Genomic DNA, 23238 nt, shown 5'->3' with positions numbered 1-23238 from the left:
GACCAAATGACAAGACGGAAAAAAATCACCTCAAGAAAAGAAAAGTGGCAGTACTGACTGACAGGGACCTAATCAATATGGACATTAGTAAGATGTCAGAACTAGAGTTCAGAATGATGATTTTAACCATACTAGCTGGACTTGAAAAAAACATGGAAGATATTAGAGAAACCCATTCTGGAGAAATAAAAGAACTAAAATCTAACTAAGTGAAAATCAAAAAGGCTATTAATGAGGTACAATAAAAAATGGAGGCTCTAATTGCTAGGATAAATGAGGCAGAAGAGAGAATTAGTGATATAGAAGACCAAATGATGAAAAATAAAGAAGCTGAGAAAAAGAGAGATAAACAACTACTGGATCACGAGGGCAGAATTCGAGAGAAAAGTGATACCATAAGATGAAACAATATTAGAATAATTGGGATCCCAGAAGAAGAAGAAAGAGAGGGGCGGAAGGTATATTGGAGCAAATTATAGCAGAGAACTTCCCTAATTTGGGGAAGGAAACAGGCATCAAAATCCAGGAGGCACAGAAAATCGCCCTCAAAATCAATAAAAATAGGACAACACCCTGACATCTAATAGTAAAACTTACGAGTCTCAGAGACAAAGAGAAAATTCTGAAAGCAGCTCGGGAGAAGAGATATGTAACCTCCAATGGTGGAAACATAAGACTGGCAACAGACCTATCCACAGAGATGTGGCAGACCAGAAAGGACTGGCATGATATATTCAGAGCACTAAACGAGAAAAATATGCAGCCAAGAATACTATATCCAGCTAGGCTGTCATTGAAAATAGAAGGAGAGATAAAAAGTTTCCAGGACAAAAAAAAAATAAGGAATTTCCAAACACAAAACCAGCCCTCCAAGAAATATTGAAAGGGGTCCTCTAAGCAAAGAGAGAGCCTAAAAGTAACATAGACCAGAAAGGAACAGAGACAATATACAGTCACAGTCACCTTACATGTAATACAGTGGCACTAAATTCATATCTTTCAATAGTTACCCTGAATGTAAATGGGCTAAATGGCCCAATCAAAAGACACAGGCTATCAGATTGGATAAAAAAACAAGACCCATCGATATGCTGCCTGCAAGAGACTCATTTTAGACTTAAAGACACCTCCAGGTTGAAAGTGAGGGGGTAGAAAACCATTTACCATGCTAATGGACACTGAAAGAAAGCTGGGGTGCCAATCCTTATATCAGACAAATTAGATTTTAAACCAAAGACTATAATAAGAGATGAGGAAGGACATTATATCATACTTAAAGGGTCTATCCAACAAGAAGATCTAACAATTGTAAATATCTATGCCCCTAACATGGGAACAGCCAATTATATAAGCCAATTAATAACAAAAGCAAAGAAACACGTTGACAACAGTACAATAGTAGGGAACTTGAACACCCCCCTCACTGAAATGGAGATATCATCTAAGCAAAAGATCAACAAGGAAATAAAGACTTTAAATGACACACTGGACCAAATGTACTTCACAGATATATTTAGAACATTCCATCCCAAAGCAACAGAATACACATTCTTCTCTAGTGCCCATGGAACATTCTCCAGAATAGATCACATCCTAGGTCACAAATCAGGTCTCAACTGGTACCAAAAGATTGGGATCATTCCCTGCATATTTTCAGACCACAATGCTTTGAAACTAGAACTCAAACACAAGAGGAAAGTCGGCAAGAACTTAAATACATGGAGGCTAAAGAACATCCTACTAAAGAATGAATGGGTCAACCAGGAAATTAAAGAAGACTTTAAAAAATCAATGGAAACAAATGAAAATGAAAACACAACTGTTCAAAATCGTTCGGATACAGCAAAGGTGGTCTGAAAGGAAAGTATATAGCAATACAAGCCTTTCTCAAGAAGCAAGAAAGGTCTCAAATAAACAACCTAACCCTACACCTAAAGGAGCTGGAGAAAGAACAGTAAATAAAGCCTAAACCCAGCAGGAGAAGAGAAATAGTAAAGATCAGAGCAGAAATCAATGAACTAGAAACCAAAAGAACAGTAGAACAGATCAACGAAACTAGGAGCTGGTTCTTTGAAAGAATTAACAAGATTGATAAACCCCTGGCCAGACTGATCAAAAAGAAAAGAGAAATGACCCAAATCCACAAAATCATGAATGAAAGAGGAGAGATCACAACCAACACCAAAGAAATACAAACAATGATAAGAACATATTATGAGCAACTCTATGCCAGCAAATTAGATAATCTGGAAGAAATGGGTGCATTCCTAGAGATGTATAAACTACCAAAACTGAACCAGGAAGAAATAGAAAACCTGAACAGACCCATAACCACTAAGGAAATTGAAGCAGTCACCGAAAATCTCCCAACAAACAAGAGGTTAGGGCCAGATGGCTTCCCAGGGGAATTCTACCAAACGTTTAAAGAATTAATACTATTCTTCTGAAACTGTTCCAAAAAATAGAAATGAAAGGAAAACTTCCAAAATCATTTTATGAGGACAGCATTACCTCGATCCCAAAACCAGACCAAGACCCCATCAAAAAGGAGAACTAGAGACCAATATCCTTGAATAACATGGATGCAAAAATTCTCACCAAAATACTAGCCAATAGGATCCGACAGTACATTAAAAGGATTACGCACCACGACCAAGTGGGATTTATACCTGGGCTGCAAGTTTGGTTCAACATCTGCAAATCAATCAGTGTGATACAATACATTAATAAAAGAAAGAACAAGAACCATATGATCCTCTCAATAGATGCAGAAAAAGGATTTGACAAAGTACAGCATCGTTTCTTGGTCAAAATGCTTCAGAATGTAGGGATAGAGGGTACATACCTCAGTATCATAAACACCATCTATGAAAAACCCACAGCGAATATCATTCTCAATGGGGAAAAACAGAGCTTTCCCCCTAAAGTCAGGAACACGGCAAGGATGCCCATTATCACCACAGGTAGTCAACATAGTCCTAGCCACAGCAATCAGACAACAAAAAGAAATAAAAAGCATCCGAATCGGCAAAGAAGAAGTCAAACTCTCATTCTTTGTAGATGATATGATGCTTTATGTGGAAAACACAAAAGACTGCACCCCAAAACTGCTAGAACTCATACAGGAATTCAGTCAAGTGGCAGGATATAAATCAATGCACAGAAATCAGTGACATTCCTATAACCCAACAACAAGACAGAAGAAAGAGAAATTAAGGAGTCGATCCCATTTACAATTGCACCCCAAACGATAAGATACCTAGGAATAAATCTAACCAAAGAGGCAAAGAATCTGTACTCAGAAAACTATAAAATACTCATGAAAGATATTGAGGAACACACAAAGAAATGGAAAAACATTACATGCTCATGGATTGGAAGAACAAATATTGTGAAGATGTCAATGCTACCTAGAGCAATCTACACATTTAATGCAATCCCTATCAAAATATCATCAACTTTTTTCAAAGAAATGGAACAAATAATCTGAAAATTTGTTTGGAACCAGAAAAGGCCCTGAATAGCCAGAGGAAAGTTGAAAAAGAAAAGCAAAGCTGGTGACATCACAATTCCGGACTTCAAGCTCTATTACAGAGCTGTAATCATCAAGACAATATGGTACTGGCACAAAAACAGACACATAGATCAATGGAACAGAATAGAGAGCCCAGAAATGGACCCTCAACTCTATGGTCAACTAATCTTCAACAAAGCAGGAAAGAATGTCCAGTGGAAAAAAGACAGTCTCTTCAACAAATGGTGTTGGGAAAATTGCACAGCCACATGCAGAAGAATGAAACTGGACCATTTCCTTACACCACACACAAAAATAGACTCCAAATGGATGAAAGACCTAAATGTGAGACAGGAGTCCATCAAAATCCTAAAGGAGAACACAGGCAGCTACCTCTTGGACCTCAGCCGCAGCAACTTCTTCCTAGAAACATCGCCAAAGGGAAGGGAAGCAAGGGCAAAAATGAACTATTGGGACTTCATCAAGATAAAAAGCTTTTGCACAGCAAAAGAAACAGTCAACCAAACGAAAAGACAACCGACAGAATGGGAGAAGATATTTGCAAATGACACATCAGATATAGGGCTAGTATTCAAAATCTATAAAGAACTTCTCAAACTCAACACCCAAAGAACAAATAATCCAATCAAGAAATGGGCAGAAGACATGAACAGACATTTTTCCAAAGAAGACATCCAAATGGCCAACAGAGACATGAACAAGTGCTCAACATCGCTCGGCATCAGGGAAATCCAAATCAAAACCTCAATGAGATACCACCTCACACCAGTCAGAATGGCTACAATTAACAAGTCAGGAAACGACAGATGTTGGTGGGGATGCGGAGAAAGGGGAACCCTCTTACACTGTTGGTGGGAATGCAAGCTGGTGCAGCCACTCTGGAAAACAGTATGGAGGTTCCTCAAAAAGTTGAAAATAGAGCGACCCTACGACCCAGCAACGGCACTACTGGGTATTTACCCCAAAGATACAAATGTAGGAATCCGAAGGCGTGTGTGCACCCCAATGTTTATAGCAGCAATGTCCACAATAGCCAAACTATGGAAAGAGCCAAGATGTCCATTGACAGATGAATGGATAAAGAAGATGTGGTATATACACACACACACACACACACACACACACACACACACACACACACACACACACACACAATGGAATATTATGCAGCCATCAAAAGGAATGAGATCTTGCCATTTGCAACGATGTGGGCGGAACTGGAGTGTATTATGCTGAGCGAAATAAGTCAATCAGAGAAAGACATGTATCATATGACCTCACTGATATGAGGAATTCTTAATCTCAGGAACAAACCAGGGTTGCTGGAGTGGTGGGGGTTGGGAGAGATGGGGAGGCTGGGTGATAGACATTGGGGAGGTTACGTGCTATAGTGAGCGCTGTGAATTTTGTAAGACTGTTGAGTCACAGTTCTTTACCTCTGAAACAAATAATATATGTTAAAAAAAAAAGATAGTAGGAAGGGAAAATTGAAGGGGGGAAATCAGAGGGTGAGACGAACCATGAGAGACTGTGGACTCTGAGAAACAAACTGAGGGTTCTAGAGGGGTGGGGGTGGGGGGATGGGTTAGCCTGGTGATGGGTATTAAAAAGGGCACGTATTGAATGGAGTACTGAGTGTTATATGCAAACAATGAATCATGGAACACTACATCAAAAACTAATGATGTAATGTATGGTGATTAACATAATATAATAAAATTAAAAAAAAGAAAAGACTATCTCTAGTAGAGTGATGGGAGTAGATGCAGTATGTATGGAACTTGAAAGTCTTGCAACAATCCAAATTATTTTTCCATAGTCAAGACGGTATATATTCAGTGTTCAGTATATTACTTTTGCAATTATGACAGTTTATGCAACTAATATGAGGATATGAGATGTATTTTTTGGTCTGAAATAACTGGATACCTGTCTCCCATGTACATGAAGGCATTGAACCACATAATCAAAATAATAGTCCGGAAAAATTTGATTTGCCAAAAAATATTTTTAGAAATAATACTACCTCTGAACAGTGTCAAAGGCCTTAAAACTATTTTGTTCTCATGGCATTGATTTCAGACCTGGCTAAAGGAAATAGACCTCTGTTTTGGCAGAAAGCCAGAACCAATGAGCCAACATCATTATAATCCAAAGCTTAATTTAGAGGCCATAGTTTGATAGACCCATAATTTGATAGACCCATCAACAATGAAAATAGGTATTTCTGGTCCTGTGAAGACTTTGTATATAAATGTTGGCCAGGGCACCTGGGTGGCTCAGATGGTTACACGTCTGCCTTTGGCTCAGGTCATGATCCCAGGGTCTTGGGATCGAGTCTCGCATCGGGCTCCCTGCTCCTTGGGAGCCTGCTTCTCCCTCTGCTTCTTTCTTTCTCTCTCTCTCTCTCTCTCTCTGTCTCTCATGAATAAATAAATAAAATTTTTAAAAAAATGTTGGCCATTTCTTTCACAAACTGTAGAATGTACATGCTATAAAGAGATAGAATTTTTTCTAAATGTAGTATTAAAAGATTTAAAATATTGAAATAGAAGCATTTTCTGCTACAGAATTAATTTTCTACTTTACACTAAAATAATATATCATATTTTATGCTATCGGTATCAAGTATCAAGATGGTTAATTTCACAGTCATCAAATGTGGAGTATTTGCTTCTAATAATGATGTTAGGAGTAATCTTAACAAGTGTCCCTTCTTTATATCTTCTAAATCAATATATATCTGATTTAGAGATACTAATCTTAGAAGTTAATAAACTGACTTTTGTTAGGGGTGCCTGGGTGGCTTAGTCAGTCAAGCATCTGACTCTTGATTTTGGCTCGGGTCATGATCTCTCAGTCCTGAAATTGAGCCCAGTGCAGAGCCTCATGTAAAGCCTCCTTAGGATTCTCTCTCCCACCTCCCTTTGCCCCTCCCCCACACATGCACCTGCCCGCGCTCACTCGCTCTCTCTCTCTCTAAGAGAAAAAAAAAGTGACTCTTGCTACAAAAAACTCTTTTCAAATTGAGGTACCTGATTTCCAGGAGATGTGGAGAAGGTATGAAAATTTTTAGAATTAATCCCAAACTCTTTAGCCCTTTAAAAGATAACTTTAGAAGCTTTTGGGTTAGTTATTTAAAATATTTTTCTCTGTTTCTCATTTATTATGCTTACTACAGAAATTCTGTGTTTTTCGTGCAGGAATGTAGGACAAAAACATGGAGGCCAAGTATTGTATTCAAAAGAGATACACTGCTTATAAGAGAAGTCAGAGAAGATGACATTGGAAATTACACCTGTGAATTAAAATATGGAGGCTTTGTTGTGAGAAGAACTACTGAATTAACTGTTACAGGTAATCATAGCCTTCAATATTTCATTTGCAAGTAACGAAACTACCATTTTAGGTTTACTTTTTGTGCTGCATATTGAGTTTTTCAAATCTATGCAGTGAAATAAGTACTTAACTAAATGCTGAGTGGATTCCTATAAGGTTAAATTTATTCTTCCTTGCTTTTAAATCATCTTGTGCTGAAATGCATTTGAAAGGTCAGAGAAAATATGCTTAGGGAATTATAAAAATGTTAGCTTTTGGAAAGTACTTGAAATAGTTTACATTTTCAGAAAATTATGCTTATATTTTGTAATGGTATCATTTTTGGAAACATTTTCTAAGGTGTTGAAATAGAATATTTGAAATCTACCTCTGTCTTCCGGTCTTGCTCCAAATTAGAAAAATTACTATTTTATTGATTTTTCACTCTATAAATCTGATATATATTTTCTCATGAACTTGATAATAACATAATTGCAGGGGCAATAATTGAATAATTGCATGAGATGCAGTGAATGGTGTCATTCCTGTCTCTGGTTGCTAAGGTAGAAGGGCATGAGAACAAGATTCAGAACTCTTTCTATAATCATGAATCTACAGCTCACTAGTCACATGACCTTATTGGAATCACCACAACCTTCACAATATCAGTTTCTTCATGTATAAAATGGCAATGATAAAATTTGCCTTGTATAGTTCATAGGAGTTTTGGAAGGATCTAATGAGGTATCGTAAGCTGAATGAGATCAGTTTGTATAATACAGAATTATATCCAAGTGTACATTTTGGTCATTTTATGTCATGTAACATATTGTTTTCATACCTTTTTTTACTTTATAGTTTGCATCTCTAAAAGTGTTCTAAGAGGGGAAAAAGGTGGGGGAGAAACAAGGGCAGTATTAGGGAGTTAGCGACATTGTTCTCATCTTACTGAGATTCTTCTTGGTGACTTTTTGCACAATCATATTTATGAAATATATACAAATAAGTTGAAAAGGATATCATATACTTTAAAGAGATTTTCATTTGTTCACTGATTTACTTAATATAGTTTTCCTGTATATGAGAAGTGTTTTGTGGTAGTCACCTTCATCTTATAATAATTGTCTTTTCTTTCAAACTTTGAAATTATGATATATTTAGATTTAAAAACTACAATTCAATTTCAAGAAATCCATTTGATGAATAGTAATTATTCTGATCTAAAGAAAATTTGGTTAAATAAATAAGGTACTCTTTGGTAATGCCTTTGATAAATATTAGACCCAGTAAATAATTGCCACTTGCAATATATCATATATTTAATTAGTAAACACGCATTCAGTCTTGCATTATGTACATATGGTATGCATGTGTGTGATTTATAAGTAGTTTGGTTTTCAGATTTGCTGTGTTTGATAGGTCTCTGTGTAGAAAATTACATTTAAAACTTTATCACTTTACCTCCCTGTCTTTTTCATGGGACAGTGAAAAATATAATTGTTTATACTTGGGTCTTCTTTACAATAAGTATTGAGGTTTTATTATTTATTTATTTTTTGCTTTCAATCTATATTGAAGTAGATTTTCCAAGAGTAGGTTTAGAGACAAAGGAATTTAAAAATATACTAAAAAAATCTATTCCATAAAGAATATAGAATATACTCCTAGTCTTTATTCTTTGGAGTATAGAGCTAATCCTTGCTAAGCACATTTCTTCCCTTTCTAGAAACATTAGAATACTAAACCACTATCTAGTAAGAGGTGATGCAAAAAATCTCACAGAGACTAGAAACTGGGTCCCAAATGGTAAAATGACTTAAATGAGGTTATTTTGTATAACCAATAATAGAATTATTTTCTTTTAAATGCTACCCAGGGCAACTATATTTTCCTAACTTCATTTCTCCAAAAATATCTCCTTTTCTTTACTTGAAAAGAAGGAATAATTATTCTTTATTATCTAAGAGGAAGTAGGTGAAAGTTTTCATTCAACTGATTATCCTGAATACCTCTAATTTAAGCGGCCTTACCTGTGACATTGATTTGGGCATATAAGTTATAAAGCCAAGTTTCGTATATATATGAAATTTTGGGTGAATGGGAGAGATCCATGACTAATAATTTGAAATGATATGTATTAGAATACATTTTAGGTATTAATAAGTCTATTGGGAAGATCTCTTGTTTTGTAACCTTGCCTTAGTGTGACTCTAAATTTGGCCTGTGGCCAATTTAAACAACTCTTAGAACCCAAATTATATCTTACTAAATCCGCAAAGGTGGGAAGTTCTCTGGATGATAATTAACCAGTGTTTTGTATCTTGATTTTCTGCATATCGTGATCATATTGTATTTGATGTAAATATTATGGAAGGTATGATATCATTTCATTTTGTGGATCTGCGTTAGCTGATGACAAACATTTGAGGTGTGTTAGAATGTGTTTCTTTAAAATCAAGAATTCCATATGTGAAGAGAAAAGGAAATTTCTAGATAAATAAAGTGGCTAAATGTGCAGGCAATATTGTGAGCTTTTATGGGAGATCCTTCACTTATTAAAAGTGTGTCTATTTAAGTGAAGTAGTGGTTCAGGAAAGCAGATTACAGTGCGCCTGGGTGGCTCGGTTGCTTAAGTGTCTGACTTCCGGCTCAGGTCATGATCCTAGAGTCCTGGGATCCCTGCTAGGCGGGGAGTCTGCTTGTCCCTCTCCCTCTGCCTCTCTCTTTTCTCTCTCTGTCTCCCTTCCTCTCTTTCCGAAATAAAATCTTTTTTAAAAATTAAACAAATAAATTAAAGGAAAACAGATCACAGTGAAAAAATAATAAACCTGCTCATCACTGTTGGTATACTTTCAACATTATTTTTTTTAATTTAAGATGTTTCGGCATCATCTGTTGCCTCCACCCTCTTCTCTAAGCCTCACCCACACAGAAGTTTTTACTGTTCTCCAAATATCCTCCCTCTGGGCCCTTACTCCTGGGGTGTTCCTTTGGAATGCTTTTCCTTGCACATTGTACAAGGCTGATTCTTACTCTTCCTTCAAGGCACAGCTAAAATGTTCCCTTTGTTTGGAGGCATGTAGTTCTTCATGCCTTTGTAGCACTTTTAGAATCCCGTTTGCGGCACCTACCATATTGCATTGTCGCTGTTGACACTCCTGTCCTTCCACGAGAATGTGAGCTACTTACAGTCAAAGGAATGTCTTCTTTTTAATAAGCATTTTATTTGACACCACTTTTACATTTACAGAACTTATAAAGACAGTAGAGAGAGATCCCGTATACCCCACAACTAGTTTTCCCTGTTATTAACACCTAACATTAGTATGGCACATTTATTACCATTAATGAATCACTACCAATAAATTATCAACTACAGTCCATATTTTATTCGGATTTCCTTAGCTTTATGCCTAATAGTCCTTTTTTTGTTGCAGGATCGCGTCCAGGATAGCGCATTACATTTAATTGTCATGTCTCTTTAGGCTCCTTTTGGTTGTGACTGTCTCTGACTTCTCTCATTTTTGATGATCTTGACAATTTCAAGGAGTACTGGCCATGTATTTTGTAGAATGTCCTTCGACTGTGATTTATTGGATATTTTTCTCCTGATTGGACTTAAGTTATATGTTTTTGGAAGATCACAGAGGTCAAATCACATATTAGCATTCTCTCAGGGTGACCTACCTCCACTGATGCTGACCTTTAATCCCCTGCGGGAGCGTTTGTCAGCTTTTGCTGCTGCAGCGTTAGTTGTTGCCCCTCTTTTCCACTCTTTGGTCTTCGGAAGGAAGTCATGATCTGCAGTTCACATTTAAGGAATGAGGAGTTATGCCCTCACCTCTCTGAAGGCTGAGTATCTACATAAATTATTTGGAATTTTTCTCTATCTCCACATTTATCTACTTATTCACTTATTTACCTACATTAATATGGACTCCTGGGTATTTATTTTATACTTTGGTTTGTAAACCAACATCACGTTATTTATTTTGTGGCTCAAATTGTTGCAGCTTTGGCCCTTAGGAGCTCTTTTAGTGGACTTCTTTGTCCCTCTGATATACCCCTACTGTGTGTGTGTGTGTGTGTGTGTGTGTGTGTGTGTGTGTGTGTGTGTGTGTGTGTGTTTATACACACTTCCTTATTCATGGGCCCTATAAGGTGTTCCAGGACTATCTTGTGTATTTCCTGCTCAAGTCATAGAATCAGCTATTTCTTCCAAAGAGCCCTTGTTGCTTTTATTAGAGAATGATGCTAGAAACTAAGATCTGGGCATCAGAGGTACTCATTGCTACTGGAGTATAGTTGCTTCTAAGACCTCTCAGTTGACACAGCAAGGACATATGTGTGTACTACTCCAGGTATTTACACATCTATAAATGCTACTATATGTACCCATCTGTATCTATATTAAACTAAACATGAATTCATACTGGAGATATCTCTGACTCTACTCCATTACCATAAGGATCATTCTAGCCTCTTCCCCTTGCTTACCTATATAACCTCCCTAATAGTGAGAAACCTGCTTCCCACCATCTTTCATTCATTTACTTAATTGTTCACTTCCGGTACGGATGTATAATGAGATCAGAATTATTGGCCTGTACTCCTGTGAGAAGCAACTTTATCAAATAGAGCATAATGCTTATGTACAATTTATTTTGCCTTTAGTCTTACAGACTCTATTCATTTGCAGAGTTACTTAGGTCAGCTCCTCCCCCCCCCAACCACTTCACTGAAGCTGTGTCACACATTTGTGATAAAGTTTGGTTGTTTTATCACATTCTGCATTCCATCCTGAGATCTTCCATCCTCCTAAATGACGTCTTTACACATTTGCATACTTTAAAAACAAGTAGAAATTTATTACCATGACTACCTAATACATACATGGAAGATACCCAGAGAAACTGAACACCTCCTTGAGATGGCCCACGCCACCCCCTTAAATACCATCTTCAGTTAAAAACAAAAGATTGGGTGGGGGGCCGTCATAGGAGGTTACCAGGAAAAGCATGGTTAACAAGGGTAAGTCTTAGTCCATGCCTTCCTTCTCCAATGACAGGAGTCTCTGGACATTTAGAGTCATCCTTCTCTTCTTGGTACAGAGAGACACCCTTACAAATGGATATTTCCCTTATAAGTGTAAATTTCCCATACAAAAACGTAACTCCTACTTTGTTTTCACAGCTTCTCTTATGTGTGCAGTTTCTCAAAATAATCCTTAGAACAAAGAGACATATTTTGTGGTGACATATCCTGGTACCATGCATTCCCACCTTTGAAACTTCCCAAAGAAGTTTCACAGTCCAGAAGCTGAGTTAGGAGGTTGCTCCATACCTTAACAAGCCAATCTTAGTCCTGAGAATAGGGTAGTTCAGTTTAAGAGTTGTGTCTTTTTTCCGGAGGTGGTGTTGCAGGTGAACTCCCAAAGTTAGGTCTATTTAGTGCGAGCAGTTAGGTATTTAATAAGAGGCATTTCCATGGAAACAAAAGAAAAACAAAGGTTAAAGATTAGACCATATTAGAAACCTAGTTTCTGAGTTTTGAGGGCAACAAATTGAGGTTTTTAGATGTTGGACTCAGAGGATCTTTTTGGTTTTTGTGGTTAAAAAAAACACAGCTGTCAAAATTTACCATTTAACCATATTTAAGTGTACATTTTAGTGGAATTAAGTGCATTCACATTTTTGTGTAACCATCACCACCATCTATCTCTAGAACTTCTTCATCTTTCCGAACTGAAACTCTTTACCCATTAAACAGTAAGTCTCCATTCCTTCCTTCCCCCAGCCCCTGGCAACCATCACTGTATCTTCTGTAAGTATGAATCTGACCATTCTAGGTACCTCAAATAAGTGGCATTATTTGTCCTTGTTTATATGACTTATTTCCCTTGGCATAATTTATGCCTTCAGGGTTCACCAGTGATAGCCCATTTCTTTCTATCACTCAGTAGTTTTTCACTGTATGGCCGTACTGTGGTTTGTCCATTCATCTATTGTTGATGTAAAAGTTGGGTATTCCTCCTTTCTGATGACTGAGTAATATTCCATTGTATATATGGACCACATCTTCTTTATCCATTCATCTGTTGAAGGGCATCTTGGCTCTTTCCACAGTTTGGCTATAGCGGACATTGCTGCTATGACCACTGGGGTGCATGTGCCCCTTCTTTTCACTACATCTGTGACTTTGGGGTAAATACCCAGGAGTGCAATTGCTGAGTCATAGGGTAGCTCTATTTTTAATTTTTTGAGGTACCTCCACACTGTTTTCCAAAGTGGCTGTAACAACTTGCATTCCCACCAGCAGTGTAAGAGGGTTCCCCTTTCTCCACAACCTCTCCAACATGTGTTGTTTCTTGCCTTGTCCATTTTTGCCATTCTAACTGGTGTAAGGTGGTATCTCAGTGTGGTTTTGATTTGAATTTCCCTGATGGCCAAAGATGATGAACATTTTTTCATGGGTCTGTTAGCCATTTGTGTGTGTTCTTTGGAGAAGTGTCTGTTCATGTCTTCTGCCCATTTTTTGACTTGATTATTTGTTTCTTGGGTGTTGAGTTTGAGAAGTTCTTTATAGATCTTGGAAATCAGTGCTTTGTCTGTAGTGTCATTTGCAAATATCTTCTCCCATTCTGTGGGTTGCCTCTTTGTTTTGTTGACTGTTTCCTTTGCTGTGCAGAAGCTTTTTATCTTGAGGAAGTCCCAAAAGTTTATTTTTGCTTTTTAAACATAGTTATTTTAAATTCCCTGTATGAAAACTCCGTTATCTGTGTCACATCTGAGTTTGGTTCTGATGATTGCTTATGGAGTTTGTGGCTCCAGGAGTTGCTGCTCCAAGTAAGCAGATCCCCCCTGTGATTCTCTTGATTTACCTGTTTTTCCAGTTTTGAGGGTATTGGCCCTGAAACTTCAGTTGTCTCAGAGTTTCAAGAAGAGTTTTTTGGTTTCCAGTTTTTTCCCCAGCTTTTTCTTGTTGTAATAAGGAGAGTTATGGCTTCCAAGCTATTTACATGTGGAAGCTTAAAGATAAAAATAAAGGACTGAATTTTCCTACTAAGATTGCTTCCTATTAGCTTTTAACATGTCATGCAGTCTATCTAAGGTTTGTTTTATTCTTGATTCCATATTCCATAATATTAGCTTCTTTTTCTGGACAAAATGGATAGGTCTTTATTGGAAAATATCTCTGTTTTTTTGGAGATATGTCTATTTTGATTTCAATCATTGAAGTATAATATGCAAAAGATCCTATATAAAGCTGTGTAGCATTCTATTACACACCTCTTTTCTATTTCTGTTTTTTGAAATGTATCATTTACTTGTGTTTATGTACAGTTTTTTATCCTACTAAAAAATCCCGAATTCAGCCCATCTTCCTTCTCTTTTTTATTTTCTTTAATAGTGAAATGTAACTAAGTACACAAAATATAAACATGCAGCTAATTAGCATGCTATCAAATGAACCCACCTAGGTGAAGAAACCGAACCTTATAGGCATGCCCAGAAGTCCTCTGTATAGCCTTCTAAATATAAGCCCTTTCTTTCATGGCACCGGTTATGTTACTGCCGTTGTGGTTTTTAGGGCATATGTTTTCTTGTCTTTTAAGATGTACCAGCTCATAGTTCATGCCTAAGCAATATACCTAAAATTTTGCCTGTTCTTGAAACTTATAAATTTGGACCTACACATTTTATATTCTGTTGTGTTTCACTTTTTCAACTTCAGCTTTTGTTTTAAACATTCATCCCTGTGCAGTCCCACTATGGGTTATTTACCGAAAGAATACAAGAACACTACTTCAACGGGGTACATGCACCCCTATGTTTATAGCAGCATTCTTTACAATAGCCCAGTTATGGAAGCAGCCCAAGTGTCCATCAATTGAGGAATGGATAAAGAAGATGCAGTATATATATGCAATGGAGTATTATTCAGCTCTAACGAAAGAATGAAATCCTGCCATTTGCATTGACATGGATGGAGCTAGAGAGTGTAATGCTAAGCAAAATAAGTTAGAGAAAGACAAATACCATATGATTTCCCTCATATGTGGAATTAAGAAACAAGCAAAAAAAAAAAAAACAAAGGAAAAAATTGTGGTGGGGAGAGAATCAAAGCAAGAAACAGATTCTTTTTAAAATATTTACTGATCTGAGAGAGAGCATGAGCAGGGGGAGGGGGAGAGGGAGAGGAAACAGACTCCCAGTTGAGCAGGGAGCCCATCAAGGGGCTCAATCCCAGGACCCCAGGATCATGACCTGAGCTGACTGTGCCACCCAAACGCCCCAGACTCTTAATTATAGAGAACAAACTGATTACCAGAGAGGAGCTGGGAGGAGAATGGGCTGAATAGGTGATAGGAATTAAGGAGTGCACTTGTCATGAGGAGCACAGAGTGATCTATGAAACTGTTGAATTACTACATTGTACACCTGAAACTTGTATAATGCTGTGTTAACTAACTGGAATTGAAACAAAACCTTTAAAATTTTTTAAAAAGTCATCCATGTTACAGATAAATTTATCTGACATTTATTCATTACTTTTATGCATAGTATTGTTATATGAATATCTCACAATTTATTGATAGACATTTGGGGTTTTCATTTTTTGTTAATGTAAGTAATATTGCCATTAATCATCTTGTAAGCATAAACACACACACACACACACACGCACACACACATTTTTCATTGTGCATAATAGTTGGCATTTTGTAGGACTTTTACCTAGGAGTGGATTTGCTTATTCAGAGTATGTATATTTTTAATGTTACTAGATGTTGTTTGGGCTGCTTTGGGTAATGGGCCTACCCCAACTAAATTAAATGAGAGAAGGAGGGGAGTAGTACTCCAAAGAAAAGTTGAGGTGACAGAAGAAGATGAAAAATGTTCAAGGATTATAAAGAATATAAACAGGAGATGTCCACTACTTCTAAACAGTATGATTTCTTAAAAATTGTAAAATGTGGTTTGATATTCCTAAAATTCTGTGGTGGGTAGTATAACAATTTTCTTTACTTCAGTACTGCTAAAAATTTAAAATGAGTCGGACCATTTGAAAAGCCATTTAATTTCTAGGGCTAAATCATAGGATGAAGTAATGGTAAGAAAACAGATTGTGAAAATGTTACATCAAGAAAAAAAATTTACCAATAAAATGCAGGAATCAGCAAGAACAGCGAAGAAGTGAAGAAAAGAAAACTGACTTGAAAAGAGGAAAAAGAATGAAGTGATTGCTACAAGGTAATGGTTTTAGTAGCATTTTTATACTTGGTGTAACATTTTTAACAGAGTTAATGTAGCAATATATTTAAACTACTTTCCAATCAACCAGAGGTTGAAAATATGCTCTCAAAAAGTACATCTTCCTCCTCTTTTTATGGATGAGGAAGCTGAGCAAAGAAAGGTCAAGTGGCTTTATCAAAAAGCATCATGGTGACAAATTTAGGAATAAAACTTAATTTCCTGAACTTCAGTTTATGATTTACTCTGCTGGATAATTAATAGCAAGGCATTGTATTTTTCATATTAGCTCTGGTAATCACTATGAAAGATTTATCATTTAAGTTCAACTGAAACACATTTTACTATGAGACCTTTAATTCTGCCACTGATGTAATTAAATGGTGCATTTGTAGCTTTGCCTGTGGGTTTAGTGATTTTTTTTTCTTTAAAAAATGGTATCTTTTATCTTCCCTTTTAAAATACTATTTTTATTGACATTTTTCAGAGTCAAGTTCTTTACTGACTGTAACCTAATAAGCATTGATGAAATTGATAACAAGAATTCCAGGCTTGCCTTTGTGTGTTTAGTAATGCGCTAGAACTAATACCCACAACAACCATCACATATATTACTTTTGATTAAATGGAGCATGTTACAGATAGCCTTAGCTGTTTTTATGCGTAAACGTGTCATATTTTGCAACTCAAAAATCATTTCAATTAATTCAAACTTTTGAATTGAAAGAGATTAAAGCTGATCAATATAGTGAAACTGAGTTTAATCATTTTGGCTGTCCAATCTTGATGTGGAATTCAGTCCCTAGAGCAAAAGACCTCTCTTATGAATTTTTCTAATGATAACTCTCCTGACACTAATTACCTTAATTTATTGTTTAATCTCTCACTGTATTGAATGAACTGCCAAACTGTACTAATCAAGCAAATGTTTAATGTCAAGACATGATAACTGAATAAAAAGCATTATGTTCTACTCTTAAGTAGAAAATGTCATAGAATATTTCAGAATATATCAGTAGCAAGGTTGGGATGTGCCATTTCTGGCCATCGGGAAAAGAAGACATTATTCCTTTGGATGACTTCCATCAATGTCAGCAATAATAAGCATTAGTAATGAGAATAGTTAATACTATTTACTATGTGCCAGGATCTAAGTTCTTATTTACAACCACTCACTTAATCCACATAGCCTCAGTTTGCTCACCCTTTAAAACTTTTCAAGTGCTTTCTGTGTACAAGGTATTCTTCTAGATTTTATAAATTGCACTTGAAAATAATCCATATTTTCCTTGCCCACTGACTGGCCTCCAGCCAGGGCCTCAAATGAGCCTGGATCAAGATGGTGTTACAAACAAAAAGAAAACCAAAACCAAAAAACAAACCTATCTTATACCCCTAAGAACGTCAAGTACTAGAATCCATAGATACAGGTTATAAAGTAGCTATGCCTAAAATGATGAGTGGTATTTTAAAAAATCTAAAAGAATGATGCCAATTTCGTTGCTGTGTGAGAGCATACATATTAAGAAGAGCGCTTGGCCACTAGTACTCCCTACCCCAGATCTATTATGTTTTTGATTTGATTGAATTCTATGACCTACTTTTTGGTATTATATTGTTGCCTAACATGGTTTATCAGCAAGAGCTAGCCTTTAATTTCTTGCTGTGTTTGACAGCACTAGATTTGAAGTGTACTAGAATGTTTTCATTACGATAACCCTACCAGTGCAATACTTCAGACGGTCTGCCTCTGAGAAGTGGTACAGTCTTCCTGTCCCTGATCATCCCTCATGTCTGACCCTGACGTGAGAGCTGTACTGCTTCTAGCCTTGCACACCAACCCAACTCATACCTACCTCATTGTTAGACAGCACTAACCCAACTCATACCTACGTCATTGTTAAAGAGACAGCACTAACCCAACTCATACCTACCTCATTGTTAGAGAGACAGCAACTTTTCCTTTGACTGCTAACCATATGGCAGGCACTGTGCAAAAGGATTTATAAGCATTATTATCTACATTTTACCAAGGATGAAATTCAAAGTACATTGTGGACATGGATTTGTAATTTTAAATACAAATCATCATCATCGTTTCTAATGAAGTTCCATTCCTTTATTTGCACTCTCCTGCTTCTGATTCTCTCATGCTTATTTCAGCAAATTCAGTTGTGAGGCTGGAGAGCTGACCAATAAATATGCTTTGATAGAATGATTAATTTAGTCAATTAGAGAAACAAGCAAACGTCTGGAACTGTGCTGTCCAATACAGTAGACACTGGCAATATGTGCCTACTGAGCACTTGAAATGTGACTGGACTGGATTTAAATGTGATGTAAGTATAAAATACATGCCAGATTGCAAAGACTTGGTAAGACAAAATAATGCAAAATATGCCCTTTGTGATTTTTATACCAGTTACATATTGAAGTTATAATATTTGGTTAAATAAAGTATATTACTAAATTAATTCTACCTATTTTCACTTTTTAAAATGTAGCCACTACAAAATTGTTAATTTTAAAAGTGACTTGCCTTATATTTCTATTGGACAGCACTGCTCTAGAAAGTGAGTGTGATCTCAGTCTTGAAAAGTGTAAGGGGAAGGCAGAGGACCCAGAGCCTTGGTTGTAGTTCCCTTGGTGGCTGTGCCACACCTGAGCTAAAAGACCTTGTCCAAATCACCTGACTTCCTTAAGTATTGTCTTAATGTTGGGACTGTGAATACCCACTCATGGGGCGCCTGGGTGGCTCAGTCATTAAGCGTCTGCCTTCGGCTCAGGTCATGATCCCAGGGTCCTGGGATCGAGCCCCACATCAGGCTCCCTGCTCCGCGGGAAGCCTGCTTCTCCCTCTCCCACTCCCCCTGCTTGTGTTCCCTCTCTCGCTGTGTCTCTCTCTGTCAAATAAATAAATAAAATCTTTAAAAAAAAATACCCACTCACAGTGCTATGGAAAGGAGTAAATTAGCTCAGGCATGTGAAAGCAGGCTATAAAGAAATGTGCAAATGGAAGTGTCCACTATTATGGTTTAGTCTGATCTGTGACTCTTTACCTTGGCTTGTTTTAATTAATGGAATGTTAATAATTATAATCTTAACCCAATCTTTCAAATGACATTGATTATCATCAGTACAAATCATTGAGTAACACTAAGTAACGGTTTCTATGTGTGGATTAATCTCAGAAAATCTTATTTCTATACAGTCTTTTAACAAGTGTAGTCCAGTGTCTGTAAGGGCTGTAAATAATGAATATATGCATGTCTTGCATTTCTGCTTTTGATCTGATTGTGTGTGTGTGTGTGTGTGTGTGTGTGTGTGTGTGTGTGTATCACTTTGACTTATTAATATCACTTCTTTTTTACAAACCTGGTTCCTTCTTTGTGGATCACATTTTAAAAACCCATTTGAGTATGATTCCACTTATATGAGATACTTAGAATTAGCAAATTCGTGAAGACAGAAAACAGAAGGGCTGGAAGGGGGGGAAATGGAGCGTTGTTAGTCACTACAGGGTTTCAGCTTGGGGTAATGAAAGGTTCTGGAAATCGATAGTGGTGATGATTGTACAACATTGTGAATGTATTAAATGCCAACCAAATTGTACACTTAAAATGGTTAATAAAATAAATTTTATCTCATGTATAGTGTACCACAAAATGTCCATTTTAAATAAATGGTCATTCTTAATAGTTGGGAGTGCATTTTAAAGTTTTTTTATCATATCAAAGAATTTTTTTTAAGAGCATCCTTTTCCTACTTCATGTTGGCTCTCTAGTTTGACAGGCATTGATTTTCCATAAAACTTATGAAACACAGGCCATTATGTTGGCACTTTATAACTGCTTCTAGTTTTGACATCACCAAAATTGACTGAGAACTCAATATCACACCTGTTTCCGTACAGAAGCTCTGGTGTGGGTGCTTTCGTAGGACAAGCTGACACCCCTATTGCTCAGCGTTCTCCATCGTTCCAGTTTCATCAAATCAGAGACTGCAAGTGAAGTCTAGGATGATGCAGATAGATGATTACATATCTAAAAGTAAGACTTTAAGCATAAAATATAATCGGATCTAGGATCTTGAGGGAGGATTCCGACATATTTGATGGCAGTTAAGTCTCTAAGCACTATGAATAAAGATGGCTGTACCCTCAATGCTAAATTGCAGTTAGTACATTACTCCAGGCACACTCTAAAATACAAAGACTGAACTTAGGACATAATGTCAATACTAAAACTTATGTGATAGTGGGCAAGATAAATTTTCTAATGGTTCAGTAAATTAATTAGATGTTTTAGTGTGATAATACTTATATGTGTGTATGTATGTATATATTTTTCTTTTAGAGAATTATCAAGCCTATTTTATATATAGCTCTTATATTCCTAATTTTATTGTTGCTTATGTAGTGGCAAGAAATTTATTTGTATAAATAAAAGCAAGTTGATTTGTGTAAGCAATAGGTTCCTCCTAGACTTAATGATATTATATCATCCCAATATTAGTTTAAATAAATTCCTATTATCTTATTTTTTAAAGTGAAAAAAATGAACAATAACACATAGTATCTACAATTGAATTATTGCAAAAGCAGTACGATCATACTGCTACTTCACTGTGGGTGTTTTCATTAATAAACTGAACTCTGTCAGCTTAATGTGTACAGAACTGAGGAAAAAATTAAAACCACCGCCAATTTCCTATCATACTCACTTTATGTGTTATTCTTAATGAAGTCCCAAATTGATGTTTCTTCTTTCCTAGACACCAAATTGAGAAGGACAGTAAGAGCTTGTGGAGACTGTAGAAGAAAGTGCACTAATGATTAGAGATGGGGAAAATAGGAAATGTTCAAGGGCCTGAGAATATTAGTATTATTTAGATTAAAAAACTATGATATGATATAATCAGATGTTAAGATGTTTTTTAATTTAATTTAATTTTATTATGTTATGTTAGTCACCATACAATACATCATTAGATTTTGATGTAGTGATTCATGATTCATTGTTTTCATAGATCACCCAGTGCTCCATGCAGTACGTGCCCTCCTTGATACCCATCACCGGGCTAACCCATCCTGCCACCGCCCTCCCCTCTAGAACCCTTGGTTTGTTTCTCGGAGTCCATAGTCTCTCACGGTTCATCTCTCCCTCCGATTCCCCCCCTCATTTTTCCCTTCCTTCTCCTAATGTCCTCCATGCTGTTCCTTATGTTCCACAAAGAAGTGAAACCATATGATAATTCATATTAAGAATTGGGAAAGTTCGGAGTAATGGATGAGCAACCAGAAGTTACTGCTCTAAAAATACACCAAGTAAAGGTTTCATCATGATTTAGGTGGGGTTTTGTTTTTTAATTGTTTACTGCATACATGGTAGAATGTTTACTTTCTCCTCATCTCATCCTCTTTTCTGGTCAAGTGAGATTACATTTATAGCTCTCTGAGTTTAGCATTTGACAGTGGTTCCTGAAAACTCATTGCTCAATACTGGGAGAGATCGCTGGTGCTATCTTATTTGAAGGCTTTTAAACTCTCTTAACTATAGGGAACAAACAGGGTTCCTGGAGGGGAGGTGAGTGGAGAATGGCACTTGTGCTGGTGAGCACTGGGTATTATATGCAAATGATGAATCGCTAAATTCTGTCCCTGAAACTAATAATACAATATATGTTAACTAGCTTGAATTTATATAAAATCTTTAAAAAATAAAAATTTAAATTAAAAAAAGGAATTATAAAAAAATTGATAGATTCCCCTCTGAGGTCTGTTTATGCATAGACAAGCTGGAGGAAGGTCATGGAGACTCCAGTGATTTTTCATTGCTAATTATTTTAGTACTCATATCTTTCAAAGATATTTTATAGTTTAAAGAACAAGAAGCAGTTGAGAAAATCAAAATATTAGGGTTTGATATGACAGTTTCATAATTACATAATAAGATTTTGAGTGATGAACATTTATTTTCAAAAGGTTTTAACTATTTGGAAGAGCTTTTATTATTTTTGCACTATGAACAGGTCCTCTAGGTATACAGTATTCCAGGGTTTTAACTTGTCTTTCCTGTAATTTTGAAGTCTTTCTTGATAAAATCAAGAGGTAACTCTTGCAAAGTAACTTGCAATTGATGCAGATATTGTATAATAACATATTTAGAAGAATTTTTAAAAACTACCTATAAAAAAACTGCATGGAAATAGAGTTGGTTTTATTCATGTCAAAATATATGGCTTTTGCATAAGAGGAATTAATGTTTTCATTTCTTAAAATGCTTGACCAACGCTTTTAGTCATTATGTTAGCATCTGTTGTTCCATCTGGAAGACCTAAAAAATCCAGTGAATTATAAATGGACAGTTCAACATGAATATGCAAATTAAAGACATTTTATGAATTCTGTATAAGATATAAAGAAAGAGCTTACTCTGTGCTTTAACTAAAGATCTTACTATTTATTTCTTAATCATCTGTTGGGTTAGGATAGAGTTCTACTCCAGTATAGCACCCAGGACTTATTGGAATATAAACAGTATCAAAGATTCATTATGAATATCATAGACTTTGTTTCAAATGATACAGTACAATGTGTTTATTAGGGAAGTAAAAAAAATACAAATTAACATTTAAGAGGTATTATTTTAAATATAGAAGTACTATCTGTAGTCAGTGCTGTGTTATGGTGTCAACAGAAAAGTTTGGAACTTTTAATGAGCACTTGTTGTTAATGTTCCATTAGAAAATTATGCTGTTTCCATACTGTCATCTTTTGAAGGATGCATTTGCTTTAGTCATTAAACCTCGACACATATTCTGAGCATGAATATAAATGCTGCTATCTCTATGCCCTGCCTTCTAAGTGTCATGATTTCTAATATTTATTTAAAATGTTTGGTTTTCAATATATCACTTATGATCACAAAGCACATGCTGAGCTTTTTTTAAAATTGAGTTTTGCTCTGTCAAATTAAGGATGAAAGAATGACACTGAAACATATGTCCTTTTTTTTAAAGTAAAAATGCATTTTAAACTTTTTAAGAGAAATCGTGGCTTCTAAATGTCACGAACATGTCATGTTTCTTCTATGCATCAACTTTTATGAGTCCCCGATTAAAAATACAACC

At 36.1% G+C, this 23238-nt stretch overlaps 1 protein-coding gene across 1 annotated transcript in view; it reads left to right on the top strand.

Annotated features, from left to right (window-relative positions):
- Nucleotides 1-23238, top strand: part of IL1RAPL1 (interleukin 1 receptor accessory protein like 1) — a 686391-nt gene that overhangs the window by 108684 nt on the left and 554469 nt on the right. Inside the window, exon 4 of the mRNA XM_088028576.1 lies at nt 6739-6892. Within this exon, the coding sequence (XP_087884702.1) occupies nt 6739-6892 (154 nt within the window). The remainder of the gene's footprint in view (nt 1-6738; nt 6893-23238) is intronic.

The sequence above is a fragment of the Eumetopias jubatus genome, unplaced genomic scaffold (genome assembly GCF_037043125.1).
Source record: "Eumetopias jubatus isolate StellerSeaLion01/CBP00866 unplaced genomic scaffold, mEumJub1_p1.0 scaffold_11, whole genome shotgun sequence".
NCBI classification, from domain to species: domain Eukaryota; kingdom Metazoa; phylum Chordata; class Mammalia; order Carnivora; family Otariidae; genus Eumetopias; species Eumetopias jubatus.
The sequence above is the reverse complement of the archived record's forward strand: the minus strand, read 5'-3'. Positions and strand labels throughout refer to the sequence as shown.